This window comes from Apodemus sylvaticus, chromosome 6, assembly GCF_947179515.1.
Source record: "Apodemus sylvaticus chromosome 6, mApoSyl1.1, whole genome shotgun sequence".
In the NCBI taxonomy this organism is placed as follows: Eukaryota; Metazoa; Chordata; class Mammalia; order Rodentia; family Muridae; genus Apodemus; species Apodemus sylvaticus.
In genome coordinates this window covers 92,631,287-92,647,603 of record NC_067477.1, presented here as the reverse complement: position 1 = coordinate 92,647,603, position 16,317 = coordinate 92,631,287, and the positions used below count along the sequence as shown (strand labels likewise).

Below are 16,317 nucleotides of genomic sequence, written 5' to 3'. Positions count from 1 at the left end.
GGCTTCTCTCTAGTTCCTACTTTACTCAAACTCACTCCCAGCTCTGTTCAGTGAGCTTCCTTCCCACCTCCTCCGTCCCCCATTGGTAAACAGATTTTAAATTCTCGTTCTTGACATCCGTCTTGTCACACAGAGTGTAACTGCAACGAACATTCCAGCTCTTGTCACTTTGACATGGCGGTCTTCCTGGCTACTGGCAACGTCAGCGGGGGAGTGTGTGACAACTGTCAGCACAACACCATGGGGCGCAACTGTGAGCAGTGCAGGCCGTTCTACTTCCAGCACCCCGAGAGGGACATCCGGGACCCCAATCTCTGCGAACGTACGTCGTTGGGAAGCGCCGTTTGTCACTTCTCACGCAGAATAGCTTGTTGTTAGCATCCTTCTCTCGGAGCTCAGACTCGGAGCAGCGTAGCCAGAGTGGTCAGCTAACTGCTGGTTGGGGTGCTGGGAGGAGCCTTTTCTTGCTGGTTGGGTCTTCAGTTCTCTTCCGCTGGATTTGGAATATAGAAGAGAGCATATGTGTTTGTGCAAAAAAAACGCAGCCCATTGTCTGGCGCCTTTAACCTGGACTTGTCCTTCCCAGCGTGTACCTGTGACCCAGCTGGTTCTGAGAACGGAGGAATCTGTGATGGTTACACTGATTTTTCTGTGGGTCTCATCGCTGGTCAGTGCCGGTGCAAGTTGTACGTGGAGGGAGAGCGCTGTGACGTTTGTAAAGAAGGCTTCTACGGCTTAAGTGCTGAAGACCCGTATGGTTGTAAATGTAAGTCTGTGGGGCATTCTCCCAGGGATACAAAAGTCCCCTTTTGACACTGCAGTTCTAAGGCTCAACCACAGCTTTGGACTAACTCGGTTTGTGTATTTCTTTGCTTTTTTTTTTTTTTTTTCCATAAAGCATGTGCTTGCAATCCTCTGGGAACAATTCCGGGTGGGAGTCCTTGTGATTCTGAGACTGGTTACTGCTACTGTAAGCGCCTGGTGACAGGACAGCGCTGTGACCAATGCCTGGTAGGTAACTCCTAGTCTCTGCGGATGAGAAGGTAGTGACCATGACATGTTTATTTTATTTTTGAGGTAGGGTCTTAGTATATCGCCAAGGCTGGCTTTGAACCCACAGTCCTCCCAACCCTGCCATCCAGGCCTTTGTGTGTGCGTACACCCATACCTGGCAGTTAAGGAATGTTTTTTTTCCCATTGTTTTTTTCAAACCTTCATTTTTACGTGTTAATGTTAAGAGACCTAAGGAGAAAAGTCAAAATGTGGATTTCTAGAGAATTATTTTGTCATAATACGACTTAAGAAGACAAGCGAACAGGTTTGTCTTATTTATTTATTTTTTGTAAATGGCTTTGCTAACAGCTGGTTGAGTACATAATGAGGTAGGACTTGTTAGCTTCTAACAGAAACACAGGCCAGCTCACATGGGAAGTGTTTCAGAGAGATGTCTCAGGAGCTAGGAAAAATGTAACATTCCTAACCTAGTAACCTGACTTCTAAGGCTCCTCAGGAGATCCTCAGAGAACTAAAGGGGTATTCCCACAAGATTCATTGCATGTTTATTAAATATGGCAGAAAACTTGTAATCAATAGTGAGAAAATGGTTGCATGAATTTGGGGATCTCCATGCAGTGTGATACGCAGTTGTGGAAAATGATATTAACACATGGAAGTGTTTACATTGTTGCATTAACAAACAGAACAGACTCAAGGTGTGAATAACACTTTATGTAGGAAAAAAATTTCATCAAGACAGACAAAACTCTAGAGGAAGCACACCAACTGTTCCTGCCAGAGCCATTTGGATGAGGAAACCGGATCTCCAAGTGCTCACTCAGAGCCGGGCAGTCATTTCTCTCACATGACACAAAGTCGAGTTTCTTTAATAAGAATATTCCTACCCTTGGTCTGTTTCCTTGGTTGAAAGAAATGCTGAGAATATTGCAGGCAGGCTGAAGCTTGTCCTTTGCTGAGTCTCTCGCAGTCAGAGGAACCTTCACGTGTTTAATCTTCTGATCTGCAGCCGCAGCACTGGGGTTTAAGCAACGATCTGGATGGATGTCGACCTTGTGACTGTGACCTTGGAGGGGCCTTGAACAATAGGTAAGGGGAATGTCTGACCCAAGCACCAAGCAAACTCATGACTTTGGGAGTCTAAGGTTTTGTAGTCACTTAAGAAAGTTTGTAAAGTATGTTCATCTTCGCTTTGAGTACCTACCTGCCAGTCATTTGTCTCAGTGATTTCCAGGGTCGCTTACATGCTGGGAGTGAGTTCTGGAATCTTGTATGTTGGCCCAGAGATGGCTTAGTGGTTGCAGAGGACCCGAGTTTGTTTCCCAGCACCCATTTAACTGCTTGTTATCAAGCTGCAGGCTCCAGTGTCCTCTTCTGGTCTCCATGGGACCTGCATCCATGCACACACACACACACACACACACACACACACACACAACACACATGCACATAATGACAAACCTCAAAAAGATAATTTTTTTAAATCTAGGAACTTTGTCTTGATTTTTTTTTTTTTTAAATAACCCTGTTGTTCAGTTTTGTAGTTTTCTTTGTATCTCTTAAATTATGGAAGCCATGCATGGCCACAGTTTAAAAAAAATATTAGTTTGACAGTTCACAGCACTATACACTGAAATAAAAGCACATTTTTTTTCCTTTTCTCTTTTCCACCTTTCTCCTAGAAGTGCCTCTGTTAGCAGTTTCTTGTTGCTCCCTCAAAATTAATAGTAAGAGTGGAATATGCCTGCTGAAAATTCATGTTGTTTTCTTCTCATCTGCTTTTAAATGAAGTTAGGCTTTATCTGTTGTTGGTTTCTTTGTGTGCCTCTGTGTGTGTGTGTGTGTGTGTGCTCGCGCTGCGTGCATACATGTGCACATGTTTACGGCAGCCTGAGCTTTGAACAGGAGTCTTTCATGCATGCTTTCCCACTTTATCTTTAGAAGTGCACTGCCAGTCAGACCCAGGGGCTATATGGCTAGCCGCTTAGCCCGCTTGCCCTGGGATCCCCTGTCTTTGACTTGGGAGGAGAGGATTCCTGGTAGGTTGCCAAACACTTATCTAGGTTCTGGAGATGCAAATTCAGGTCCTCTTGCACAGCACTGAGCCTTTTATTTATGTTTTAATAGACAATTTCAAAGAGAAAACCAGCCCGTGATTTTCCACTTGCCTTTAATTTCACTTACTTGTGTCCATAAGTGTGCACACACCACAGCACACATGCGGAGGTTGGAAGACAATAGAGAGAATTGAGTCTCTGACTCCACTGTGCTGCTTGGGTCATCACACAGGGTAACAAGTCCCTTAACCTACTGAATGATCTAGCTGGCCCTAAACAGGTTATCATAAACTTGCAAGGTTTCCATTTGTAGAACCTTTGTCTTTTCTTTCTTTTTTTTTTTTTTTAAGATTTATTTATTTATTGTATGTAAGTACACTGTAGCTGTCTTCAGACACAGTAGAAGAGGGCATCAGATCATTATGGATGGTTGTGAGCACCCTGTGGTTGCTGGGATTTGAACTCAGGACCTCTGGAAGAGCAGTCAGTGCTCTTAACTGCTGAGCCATCTCTCCAGCCCCAGAATCTTTGTTTTATACTCATCCACGTCTCTAGTTTCAATGGTTTTCATATCTATCAGGTAAAAAAACATCTGTATGGTAATTTCACATCTTTCCTTTTAAATGTGCTTCTGTGAAGCTCTCTGAAGATGTCTTGGTAAGTACTTGCGTCTCTGTAGAACAGAGTATCAGTGACAAAACTGCTGAGTCAAGAGCGTCCATGCTTGCATTTTCAGAGTGTTATATTGTTCCAGACAGATTAAACCAGCTGATTTCCCTTCTGCTTGTCACAGAAATGCTGGCTCCCCTGGACCCAGCCTTAGCTGGTAGCAGCAATCCTTTTTCACTAATGTAATAGATGGAAAATAGATTTTCATGAATTTTACATATTATTTTTAGTTCCTGAAATATGCTAGTGTTCTTTGAATTGATAAAATGTGTGAATCTCTATGGAAATGTATGTTTTTAGCCGGTTGTTCTTTGTCGTGAGAATTGAGGTAACCACAATTGAGTCTAAAAAGAGCTTTGGTTTCTGTCACTGAATCAAACTCAACATCTGGCGGGGAGAGTGTCAGTGATTGCAGGGACAGATGTTTCTCTGTTGCCTCAGTCTTCCCTTAGAGAACATGCTGATTGATTGAGCAACCTTCGTGTGCTCAAAACTTGACTCTCTGACAAGTTCATTTCCAACTGCATAGTCTGCTAGGAAGGCCTGAGACACAAGATCTCAAGAATGTGTTCTCTTTGGCCTCTTTATTTTGGGTGTGTTCTGTTTCAGAGTATACTGGGAATGCAATATGGCCCGTGGCCTCTTTCTCCAGAGAACTTTTTTCTTAGAAACTCCTGACGGGAAACAGCTGAGATGATTCCATAGGCACAGGGAGGGAAGGCTCTGGTCTGCCACAGTGTGTAATCCCAACTTCTCTACTCACAGCTGTTAGCCAAGTCCTTCCTGAACAGATAGACGTGGCCACTACATACAATTCAGGAATGCCTGAAGCTCCCTGACCCTTCATGGTCTCTGTTCACTTGCTTTTCTCTATTGTACGCACACTTCTTCTCGTCTTGGTCTCCACCCTGGCCCATCTTCTAATCTCTCCTGCAAAAACTTCAAATACTAGAAATATGTTCATCAAAAAACTTTTAGTGAGAACTGTAAAGCAGGTGGTCCCCTGGGCTAGCAAGAGTGATGAGACTCAATGTTCTGTTGAGGCAGGGTGGGGGGTGGGGCAAAGCCTTGATAGATAGATAGATAGATAGATAGATAGATAGATAGATAGATAGAGATAGATAGAGATGGATGGATGGATAGATAGATAGATAGATAGATAGATAGATAGATAGATAGATAAACAGACAGATACCTTCCAGCCCCACAGCCCTACGGAGTCCTGTAGAGTCATTTTCAGTGTTCCTCCAAGAGGAGTTCTGAAGGCGTTGCTTAGGCTTGTCCTTAAACTCTGCACACGTGTGTAGGTCAGAAGACAGAGGACAGTCCTTGGTATGTTATATCTCTCCTTCCACCATTTAGGTCCCAGAAATGGATTTCAGATCAGCAGGCACCCTACCCACTGATCCATATGACCAGCCCCCTTCCCTTTTCTGTGGACACATATTAATATTGAATAAAGGTTGACTGAGTAAGAGAACCTGAGAAACAAAGGGGTTTTAAGATGTAGTAACTACATACATACTTTTTAGGTGAAGCAGTCTCTAAATATGACTCAAACACCCTTTGCTTATCTTAGCTAGGGGCAGAATCAAGTAAAAGATACTTTAAAACATTATGTACAGCTAGCCAAGTGGAATTTGAGTTGTACAGTAAAGACTTAGTCATCCATGCCTAGTATGTTGACAAATAATCTGCATTTTTAAGTATTTCAAGAACTAAGATCTAATTATTTTAAGTAGCATAATAACTAAAGCCAGGTTAATGAATTTTTGTCCAGGTTGTTTACTTTAATGAATGAATAAGAATTAGTGGCAGTGCTTGCTAGATAAACAGTACTTTAAAATATCTCTGTAATATCCTTCCAAATGTTCTAGGTTAAATGTTAGCCCTTAGGTCGGCCCTGGGCGTCTGGCCTGTGGCCCGCTATGTCTTGGCAGGAGCTCAGAGCTATAGCTTCCGTCCTCCATTGTGTCTTGAAAGGAGCATACTACTTTAAGTTCCCAACACTCTCCTGATGTTCTTTTACATTTGTTTCTATTGCTTCGAGTCTCCCCCAGCGCTGTGAGGCGTGCAGACGCTCCGTCATCGAGGGACTAAAATTTACCAACTGTGAAGTTAGAGCCGAGGTTACTAGACGCTTCCCTCAGCTTCACATTAAGGGGTTTCCGATAGCCTACCTTCCTTTTAGGAAGTATAGTTGCAATGGAGGTGATACTACCAGAAGACTTGCTGGGTGGTCTCCAGGTGAACCAGCTCTTATTTGGAGTCAGTCACAGCCGTTGGCTCTTACTTTGCTTAATGCTGCTTTTTAATACTTTAAAAGTTTTCATTGTTAATAGAGAAAAGCTGGACTTGAACTTTTCCTGCTCATTCATTTGTCACTGAAAGCAATTATGTTTCCATTAGAACTTTTAAATGTCTGCATTTGTGAGAAATCTGTGCTAAATAATCTTAGCCTTGACCTATTGGGAAACCTAGAGCCTGCATTAGTTTTTGATTGCTGCCAGAACAAATGACCACACTTTAGTTGCTGAAAATAACATACACTTACTATCTTGCGGCTGGGCGGGGCAGCCGTCTCTGTGGATTACAGGCACACGCTGGTGAACTGCACTGCTTTCCACGGACAATAGGGGAGAAGGTTTCCTGCTTATTCAGGTTTCAGGTAGTTTCCTTGAAGCCATGAGGTGATCCTGTTTTCTGCTGGATGTAACAGAAAGGCCAGGCTGTTCCCAGCCTCTAGAGGCATCCGCATTCCTTGATTCACAACCCCCTTCCACTTTCCTCAAAGCCATGGACTTTGAGCTTTCTAAGCTCACACTTAGACTGAGCCCATGTAGCTGGACTGAGTCCACCTAGATAATCCACTACTGTGTCACATCTATTTCAGGCCTCCTGCCCTTCATCACATCTGCAAAGTGCTTTTTGCCATGTGAGGTCACGGACCAGCAGGACCCAGGGAGGATAAATGTGTCTTTCCAGGCCAGTCCTGTGGCTCAGAGCCTTCATTTCTCTTATGTCATCTTCCGCCACTGATTCAACAACAAATAGACTCTGTATTTAGGTTACAGGAAAACTTGTTTTGGGAGTGTGAAAAACTATATAGCATTTCTGACGGGTAATGTTTGTTTGTTTTAATAGAGGTTGGTAAAGAATGGTTACATGTCATCTTTTGTTAGGGAAGAACTTGGATTTGTGAATGAGTTTTGAAAGCAGAATAATGTTCATGGCCTTGTAGCTGGGAGGAAAGAGGGTAAAGGTTAAGGGGTAGGGAAGGCTGGGTCAGAAGGTAAAGGTTAAGGGGGTGGGAATGGGTGGGTCATGGGGTAAAGGTTAGGGGGTAAGGATGGGGGAGTCATAGGGTAAAAGTTAGGGGGTGGGAATGGGTGGGTCAGAGGGTAAAGGTTAAGGGTCAAGTTCTTCCACTTCTTTGCTCTCATCTTCGCATCTTTCCTCTGTACATCAGATCCATCCTCCAAGCTTTAGGGCCACATCATCTAGGAAGCCTCCCTTAATCTTCTCCATCAGACACCCAGAGTGCTTTGCTCCTGGCTACATCTTGACTTAGTTAATTGCTTCATTGCTTCTCTTCCCAATTAAATTCTAAGTTGAGGAGCGAGACATTCCTCCCCACTCCGCCCCATGTTATTTACCCATAAACAATGGCCTCACCCAGTGAACGCAAGGGTTGATTCAGAAGCAAGTTAGGATGGAGTCAGGCATGGGGGCACCCATGCCAGCACGCACAGTTTCCAGGGACAATATTTGTTTAGTAAATATTTGCTGAAGAGTACGAGGAGTGTGGCTCGTCTGAAAGCACGGGGCTGTGCCAGGAAGACCAGCAGCTGTTTTACAGAGCATGGGCTGTGGAGCTACAGCAAGCCAGGCGGCCGCATCCACCCGGCATGATGAGGTGCAGAGAAATACTCCTGGGCTGTGGGAAGGTGAGCTGGCCAGTGATGGTTAATACGGGAGAGGTCCGTGTAGGAAGATTTAGAAGATGGTGATATCGTGGCCTAAGATGGTGGCAGTGACTGGAGAGAGGAGACTGCTAAGTGCAGGGACATCTTGAACTAAGACTAACATGTTTGGATTGAGGAAGAATAAAGTGTTCTCTCATACCACGAGAAAGGATTTAAAATCTGAGTGTTTAAGAAAGATTGGGAAGGTGGTGAGAGTGGTGGAAGGAGTCTGGGTACAGTCGGGAGAGCCGTACCTGATGCTGGAATGGCAGCATAGCGGTTGGGCTCCTGAGCTGTAAGGATGAAGAACATTTATGTGGGGACGGATATAGCCCAGGGAGGCTCCGGAAACAGGAGTGTGGAATTGAAGCTCTGCTTGTCAGTGGCAGTGATTCCAGTCTGTCACGAGACTGTGATCGACCACAGAGCTGTGAGAAGCAAGGTCTTTCTAGATCTTTTCATGCGATCATGTCTTCCTGGGATCCTTGTACATTTAGAGTTGTGCTGCCCAGAGACAGCGGCTTAAGAGTCAGTCAGTATCTCCGTCCTCGGTCCTCGTCTGTTCTCACTGATCTTTTTCTCATGAGGGTGGGAGCTAGTCAGTCGCCTTTGGTGGTTCATTCGGTTCCTCCAGGCACATCTGCTGTAGAGGAAGCCGTCCATACGATGCAGTACCTGGTGGCTGAATTTCTGAAGATGACAGTTGTTAGTGGCTTGGGCGAAAAGTGCTGGATCCTAATTAGAGCAGACTCTCCTCTCCTGGGAACTGGTTCTGTGGCTTTAAGAACTCCCATCCTGCTGGGTAATGACTTGCTACACAAGCAAGGATGTCCACTGGCCCGTGACAGCCAGGTGAGATGTTTCAAGCAAGCTGAGGCCTGTTCCATCTGCTGGAGTTGCAATTTGCCTGGGGCTTGATTTCCACTAAATTTTGGGAGTGGGCTTAAGTAGGGTTATAAATCACATCTTGACTTTTACGGGAGTGGAGATGGATGCCTGAAGCCAGGTGTGGCGATTCAGTCTGAAATCTCAGCACTCAGGCTTAGGTAGGAGGATGGCAACGTCCAGACCAGAATATGCTATTTACAGAGACTCCCATCTTAAGGAAAATAAAACCAACAAAATAAAATAATAAAATAAAATAAAATGCTAGCATGGGAAGAGTCAAAGAAATAGAGCGATGGAAAACATAAATACATTAGTTCATACAGATGAATTTATTATCTAAAATAATATGTTGTAAGAATTTATCTACCTTAAATCTCTCCTTTATTTAGAACTTTCCTTCATTCATTGGTCCATCCACAGTTCAGTGAGCTTACTCCATGTGCAGAGCCCTAGGCTTGGGTAGACATGGGCGTGGCCAGTTGGGTGTGGAAGCTCAGTCCCGCCGTGAGGATTCCAGTCCCCCTGCAGGTTAGAGATCTGCCAATGATTAAGATAAGGGAGAAAGCAAATGAGTTTTATATGTAAGTAAGGAAGAATCACAGTCTCCAAACACACCACTGACTGAAGCCTTCTGGGAGTTGGTCTAGGCTCTAATGAGTAGGATCAGAAGGAAGGCTCAGTGCCTTCACTTGAGGAAAATGGCAGGCTCTGCTGTAAATAGTAAGCATACAGAAGTAAGGCAGTAGCAAGCAAGAGAGCCTGAATTGTGGAACAGGAGCTGGTGGTCAGAAGATGCCACAGCAGGGAAGTTGAACCTGTAGGTACTCTGCTCGGTAGAGAGGTCATGCAGGATGAAGGAACAGCCCGAGCCCAGGGAGGAGACACAGTCTCTAGGGCATTGAAAGCTGCAAGCCCTGCAGCTTGGTTGGTGAGGTCTGGGGGAAACATTAGGCTGATAAGGACCAAACTTGAAGGTATAGCCCACCTGCAATTATGCATTGTATCCGAAAATGACATGGTTGGTGCCTTCCGGAAAGGCAGTGAGGGGCAGACGTGTGAAGGAGTTGTACTGAGGTTCCATATTTGACAAGGATACCAATTAGAAAACTTTGCTGACTGAGAGAACAGAGCATGTCCAGTGGAGGGGAAGAACACTGAGGTTGGTTCTTGGTGACTCAGTGTGGAGTTGGATGTCATCAGCCCAGTGGAGAACACAGAGGGGAGGAAGACCTCTTTGGATCCATTGTTCTGAGGAAACTCTGGGAGAGCTGAGTCAAAGATATCTATCAGGGAGTTGGGTATTTGGATCTGAGGTCACAAAAGGAGTTGTAATTAAAAGCAAAGCAAAAGTGATGGCTACAGAGATGGCTCAGTGGTTAATGGCACTGGCTGTTCTTCTAGAGGAACTGGGTTCAAATCCCAGGCTCCTCATGGCATCTCACAACTGTCTAAACTGCAGTGTCAGGGAATCCAGTGCTCTCTGCTGGCCTTCTCCAGCACCGGGAATACATGTGGTATGACCATACATGCGGGCATATCAGTCATACGTGTAAGATAAAATGAAGGAACCACAAAGAAAATGCAAACAGTATAAGTAAGATTCCAAAGCAAACAATTTTGTAATACCTGCAGAAAGTCTTGATGGGGTGTAGACGGAGCCTAGGGCAAGAGAAGAGAGTGAAAGTCCGGACCAGAGAACATTCAGGATCATGTATTTAGACAAATCTGGGATTCGTGTTATAGGTATTATTTTCCCCCACATACCTTATTGTTTGAATGAAATATGAAAATACTGGCCCATGCAAAGCCTGATACTGAATGCAGAAGGACTTGTAGTGGGTTCATCGGTGCCTACCATAAGCCCTGATGAGCGTTTGCCTCCTCCTCAGCTGCTCTGAGGACTCCGGCCAGTGCTCCTGCCTGCCCCACATGATTGGACGGCAGTGTAACGAGGTGGAGTCCGGCTACTACTTCACCACCCTGGACCACTACATCTACGAAGCTGAGGAAGCCAATCTGGGGCCTGTAAGTAGGGGAGCTTCCGGCAGCTGGGTGGAGTAGCACTGGGGGAGGGGGCTGTTACGGGATGCACATGCTTCATAAAGATGTCACTTAAGTGTTTTTTAGATCTTGTCAGCACGGAAATAAGGGTGGGGACATGCTGTGGTATTTAAATGTAAGTTGATCTGGGATTCACAAGTAGGCTCTGGAGAGTCCTCTAATAAGGCTTTTGGTTGGTCTGTCTACAAGAACAAGAATTTTCTATTCTCTCTGTTTGTGCTCGAGAGTCATTATAGATCTGGCATCCTGTAGGCCCAGACATACTTTGCTTACCATCCCAAACTTTACTGATTTAATGTATGTCTGGCCCTTAAGCTTAACTGGAACACAGCTGGCGTCGAGACTTCTTCTCACACGACTTGTTGACTTGATCATCTTCACAGCATGGTTTCTGATTTGCAGTAGTAAGGAAGAAAGAAACTGCCAGAACTCTTAAAGTGCTAGATTCTCTCAGTAGTCACAAGTCCCTGGGAGTTCACAGGGAGTGCCTCTTGGTGAGGAAAACTCCTCCCTAAGGACTTGGTGGTGGCCATCTTTGGAGATGACCAGACACCAGTTCTATGTACTAAGTGGAAGTACTCTACTAGAGTGGACCCATCATTAGGGAGGACTCACCAGCGGTCTTAGTTTGGGTTTCAGTGCTGTGAACAGACACCATGACCAATGTAAGTTTTATAAAAGACAACATTTAATTGGGGCTGGCTTACAGGCTCAGAGGTTCAGTCCATTGTCATCAAGGCAGAAACATGGCAGCATCCAGGCAGATATGGTGCAGGAGGAGCTGAGAGTTCTACATCTTCATCTGAAGGCTGCTAGTTGAAGACTGACTTCCAGGCAACTAGGGTGAGGGTCTTAAGCCCACACCCACAGTGACACACCTACTCCAACAAGGCCACACCTCCTAATAGGGTTACTCCCTGGGCCAATCATATACGAACCATCACACCAGCATATCACACTCCTTTTGTGTACTTGACAAGAGGGAGGAAGAGAGAGAAGGGACTGCCCAGGATACGGCACTAGATGCTGGAGTATTTTACCACTTCCAGATTGCTCAGAAGCCGCTGTGTTTTGTTTTTCCTTTGTTTATCCACTGGTATGTCATAGAAGTACGTCCGGGACTTTTGACTTCCATCTCCAATGTTCCAAGATGACTCCAACAACAGAAGTGAAAGCAAACCATTTACCTGTTTATGTGAGAGGAAAGAATCACAAACCTAAAGATGACTTAACTATCTTCAGGGAATATTTGAATCTTGGGACTTTGGCTGTGCGGTGGAGATGCATTCCATTTCATACAAGGAATAACTAGTGTCCTCTTGTCCCCAGGGAGTCGTTGTGGTGGAAAGGCAGTACATTCAGGACCGCATTCCTTCCTGGACAGGACCTGGCTTCGTCCGAGTGCCTGAGGGGGCTTATTTGGAGTTTTTCATTGACAACATACCGTATTCCATGGAGTATGAAATCCTCATTCGCTATGAGCCACAGGTGAAGAAAACCATCAGTATACATCATGGCGGCGGGGCCTAGGGGGTTGTTACTAAAAAAAAAAAACATTATTCCTAATAGCTACTAGAACATTCTGTGAAGACGAGTTTGCATTGAAATAGATACCAGCCACTCTTTTTTTCTAACCTCCTTCATGTAACTTTTTGAATCCAGCTTCTCCTCCAGCAATCTCCTGTTAGGCCCTTAACCTGGCTGAGATAAGGTGGTAATGATGGTGTATCAAAAGCTTTCCTCCCCCTGAGACCTGGCTGCCCAATGACTGTTCCCCCTAGTGTAGTAAAAGGCCGAAGGTGAAATTATAAGAGAAAAAAGTGGTACTGGAAGAGTCATGTACAGGGCACTGGGCCAGGGCTTCTAGAATGTTTTCTAAAGACCCGGATCTAGGGCAGGAGTGGGAATTCCCAGATCTAGGCCTATTATGATGAGTGGGAATTTTTATTAACCATTTTTTTTGTTTAGTTTTTTGTTTTTCTTTAGAGATGGGGTCTTATTTTGTAGCTGAGGCTAAGAGCTTAAATCCTGCCTCATTCTCTTGAATGCTGGGATTAGAGATGTGTACAAAGCACACGGCCCCTAAGTAGAATTTTGACCAGCTGATTCAAAGGGAAAAAAGGAGATGTGAAGAGGGTTTTCTGAGAATCACTCTTAATGCTAGAAAAAGGACATGGTCAGAGCTGCTCTTGGAGAAAGGACCAGGATCAGGAAAGGCTTCCAGCTGTGTACTGAGCAGGAGGTTGTCCTTACATGAGCTTCACTGGGAGGAAGCAGTTGTTAGGGCTGGAGCTGGGTAGTAGCAGGAAGCCTAAGGGACAGAAAGCAAGCAGGCGGTCTGGTTTCTAATGAAACTTAGCCACTGTGGGGAGGTCTTCCTAGCTGGACGGGCTGCAGTGGGCTAGCACCGGATACTCGTTTTGATTCTTTGTTTTCCTGTTCTAGCTGCCGGACCACTGGGAGAAAGCTGTCATCACTGTACAGCGGCCGGGGAAGATTCCAACCAGCAGCCGTTGTGGTAACACTGTTCCCGATGATGACAACCAGGTGGTGTCCTTGTCACCCGGCTCAAGGTCAGTGTGGCAGTCAGTGGGGGCTTACAGACTGAGTCACTGGCTATGGAAGGCCGTCTGTTGGACGATCACCATAAGCTCTTGTTTTTCTTCCTTTTGCTATTATTGGAAGTTTAAATGTTGCTTTTTTTTCTCTTGTGTCTCTCTCTTGTCTGGGGGGCAGATACGTCGTCCTCCCTCGCCCTGTGTGCTTTGAGAAGGGAATGAACTACACGGTTAGGTTGGAGCTGCCCCAGTATACGGCCTCGGGCAGTGATGTGGAGAGCCCTTACACACTCATTGACTCAGTGAGTACCAGGTTCCTGTCCAAATCAGAGAGCCTCGTGGAAAGCCCCAGCTGCCACCCCAGTATTGTGTGGAAGGACAGAGGTGGGCAGTGAGGCGGAATGGGTCCTCTCTGCCTCTCTAGAGCTTATAGCTATAGGGTGACAGATGAGATCCCATTTCCTGGTGAAAATCCGTGACTAAAACCCACCAGTCCTGCCAGGCGGTGGTGGCGCATGGCTTTAATCCCAGCACTTGGGAGGCAGAGGCAGGCGGATTTCTGAGTTCGAGGCCAGCCTGATCTACAGAGTGAGTTCCAGGACAGCCAGGGCTACACAGAGAAACCCTGTCTTGAAAAAACAAAAACAACAAAACAAAAAAGCCCACCAGTCCTTAAACATGAAAATCTACCAATTCCTGAGCGTAAAATCCGACCCATCCTTACCCTAGGAATCTCTACCCTGGAAAACTCTTCCCCCCAAAACCCTATATAAGCCTGTGTCTTGTCCAGTTACCTGCTGTTTCTCCCCATAGCAGAGGCAGCCTCCCTGTGTCTCCTTCAATAAATCTCATGAGTGAAGTATGCTCTGCAGTATGCTGGCGCCCAGCTGCCAGGATACCTTTTCCTTTAGACCTGTAATACCTCTCTCAGAGAAACCTTCCCTTCAGAGCCGTGAAAAGCGCCCACTGGGTAGCCTTTCCCTCCCTCTCAGAGCTGTAACACTTACAATAGGGGTCTACCTTTCTGGGAAGGTTGTGTTCAAACCACTTCCCTGCAACTCTGCGAACCGCTTCAGCGGTAGTTGTTTCAAATCCCACCAAGCAGTATGAAATCTGTCTCAGTATTTTCTGGCCAGAAGATTTATGACTGGAAAGGGTTCTCCCCCTTAAGTCACGAGTGTCATCCGGCACTCTTCCCAGCACAGAAGGCTGTATCAGTTTGGCATGATTCCTTGCCGTGGCTGATGATGCGGGCACATCGCTGGGGTCACCGTGTTCTTCTCGTTCACTTGTAGCTTGTTCTCATGCCCTACTGCAAATCGCTGGACATCTTCACTGTCGGAGGCTCAGGAGATGGGGAGGTCACCAACAGTGCCTGGGAAACCTTCCAGCGCTACCGGTGTCTGGAGAACAGCCGGAGTGTGGTAAAAACACCTATGACAGATGTCTGCAGAAACATCATCTTCAGCATCTCTGCCTTGATTCACCAGACGGGCCTTGGTAGGTCTTGCTTAAGCAACTGCAGAGGCGGCTACAGTTAAGAGTGTACAGTTATAGATGCAATGTTTCAGGCACTGGGTGGTACATTGGGGTACACACCTGTACCTCCCTGTAAGACAGCATGAGGGATGTGGGATCTTAACCTAGTTTGTCTTTATTATTATAAATGGTTTAGTTGGCCTGGGGTGGGGGTGTCTCTGCGGGTCCTGCTGAGGTATCCCTTCCCCCTGAGGGACCAGCCACATGATGGTATAGTATAGAATAGAGTTTATTCAGGGCGTGGGGAGGGGAGTCGAAGGAGGAGAGAGAGAGAAAGGCAGAGAGAGGGGGTAGAGGAGGAGGGGAACGGAGAGAGATGGGGAGCAGGAGCAAGAGAACAGAGCAAGAGCAAGAGAAAGAGAGGGAGGAGGGGTCGAGCAGCCCCTTTTACAGTGAGTCAGGCACACCTGGCTGTTGCCAGGTAACTGTGGAGTGGAGCCTAGACTAAATGCCAGCAAACGGTAACTGGACCCACTGTATGAGGATTATAGCCTGTCTGTAGGCTGTGGACATTGAGGACTGAGAGTCAGGAAAGCATCAGCTAACAGAAAGTTTTCTCTAGAAAAGATCAGACCAGCCTCAGAGGTCACAGGGCTCTAATGTCATCAGAGATTTGAGCTCTGGAGCTAAGGGAAGAAAACTGTAAGGATTTCCTGCTTAGAAAGCTGCTTTGATCTGCCAGGACAGCTGGTTTGCTCCCTCCCGGTCAGCACAGGGGTGATGTGTTTTTAAACTGTAGTTTTCAGAGACAGTATAGGAATGGGGTCGGGGAGCGTTGAGGGAGACAGGGCCAGTTGCAAGGGGATGCAATGTCCTGCTCCTGCTGTCAGCCTAACTGCTGTTCTTCCCTGCAGCTTGTGAATGTGATCCTCAGGGTTCTCTGAGTTCTGTGTGTGACCCCAACGGAGGCCAGTGCCAGTGCCGCCCGAACGTGGTCGGAAGAACCTGCAACCGGTGTGCCCCCGGCACCTTCGGCTTTGGCCCCAATGGATGCAAACGTACGTGTTATTAGAGACTTTGTAATGAATTCCAGGGACAGTCCCAGGGGATCCCCTGGCTTTCAAAAGCAGAACTCTGCTCTGAACCAACCGGATGGCACGAGCCCTGGGGCACAATGGATCAGGGCTGGGCACACGTGAGGGCTTGTCTGTCTAGCTAATGAGTTTCTGTTTGCTTTGTCTACAGCCTGTGACTGCCACGTACAAGGGTCTGTCAGTGCCTTCTGTGATGCCATCACTGGCCAGTGCCACTGTTTCCAGGGCATATATGCTCGGCAGTGTGACCGATGTCTCCCCGGGTATTGGGGCTTTCCCAGCTGCCAGCCATGCCAGTGCAATGGTCACGCTGAAGACTGTGACACAGTGACCGGGGAATGCCTGAGCTGTCAGGACTACACCACAGGCCACAACTGCGAAAGGTATGTGGGCACCACCTCACGAAAGTGAAGATAATGGACAAGGGATGGTGACTTGTGGGGCAGAGGCAAGAGCGTCAGGAGTTTGAAGCTATCCTGGGCTACATAATAAGGTCTTGTTTCAGAAAGAAAAAGAGAGAATGACATCATCT

The 16,317-nt window shown here is 46.4% G+C and overlaps 1 protein-coding gene across 1 annotated transcript in view; it reads left to right on the top strand.

The window, feature by feature from the left end:
- Lamb1 (laminin subunit beta 1) overlaps positions 1 to 16,317 on the top strand; it is a 63,133-nt gene that overhangs the window by 21,695 nt on the left and 25,121 nt on the right. The window contains exons 9-19 of the mRNA XM_052185999.1: positions 134 to 322; positions 587 to 766; positions 899 to 1,011; positions 2,024 to 2,103; positions 10,483 to 10,618; positions 11,984 to 12,142; positions 13,100 to 13,227; positions 13,391 to 13,514; positions 14,508 to 14,712; positions 15,606 to 15,749; positions 15,937 to 16,168. Of these exons, the coding sequence (XP_052041959.1) occupies positions 134 to 322; positions 587 to 766; positions 899 to 1,011; positions 2,024 to 2,103; positions 10,483 to 10,618; positions 11,984 to 12,142; positions 13,100 to 13,227; positions 13,391 to 13,514; positions 14,508 to 14,712; positions 15,606 to 15,749; positions 15,937 to 16,168 (1,690 nt within the window). The remainder of the gene's footprint in view (positions 1 to 133; positions 323 to 586; positions 767 to 898; positions 1,012 to 2,023; positions 2,104 to 10,482; positions 10,619 to 11,983; positions 12,143 to 13,099; positions 13,228 to 13,390; positions 13,515 to 14,507; positions 14,713 to 15,605; positions 15,750 to 15,936; positions 16,169 to 16,317) is intronic.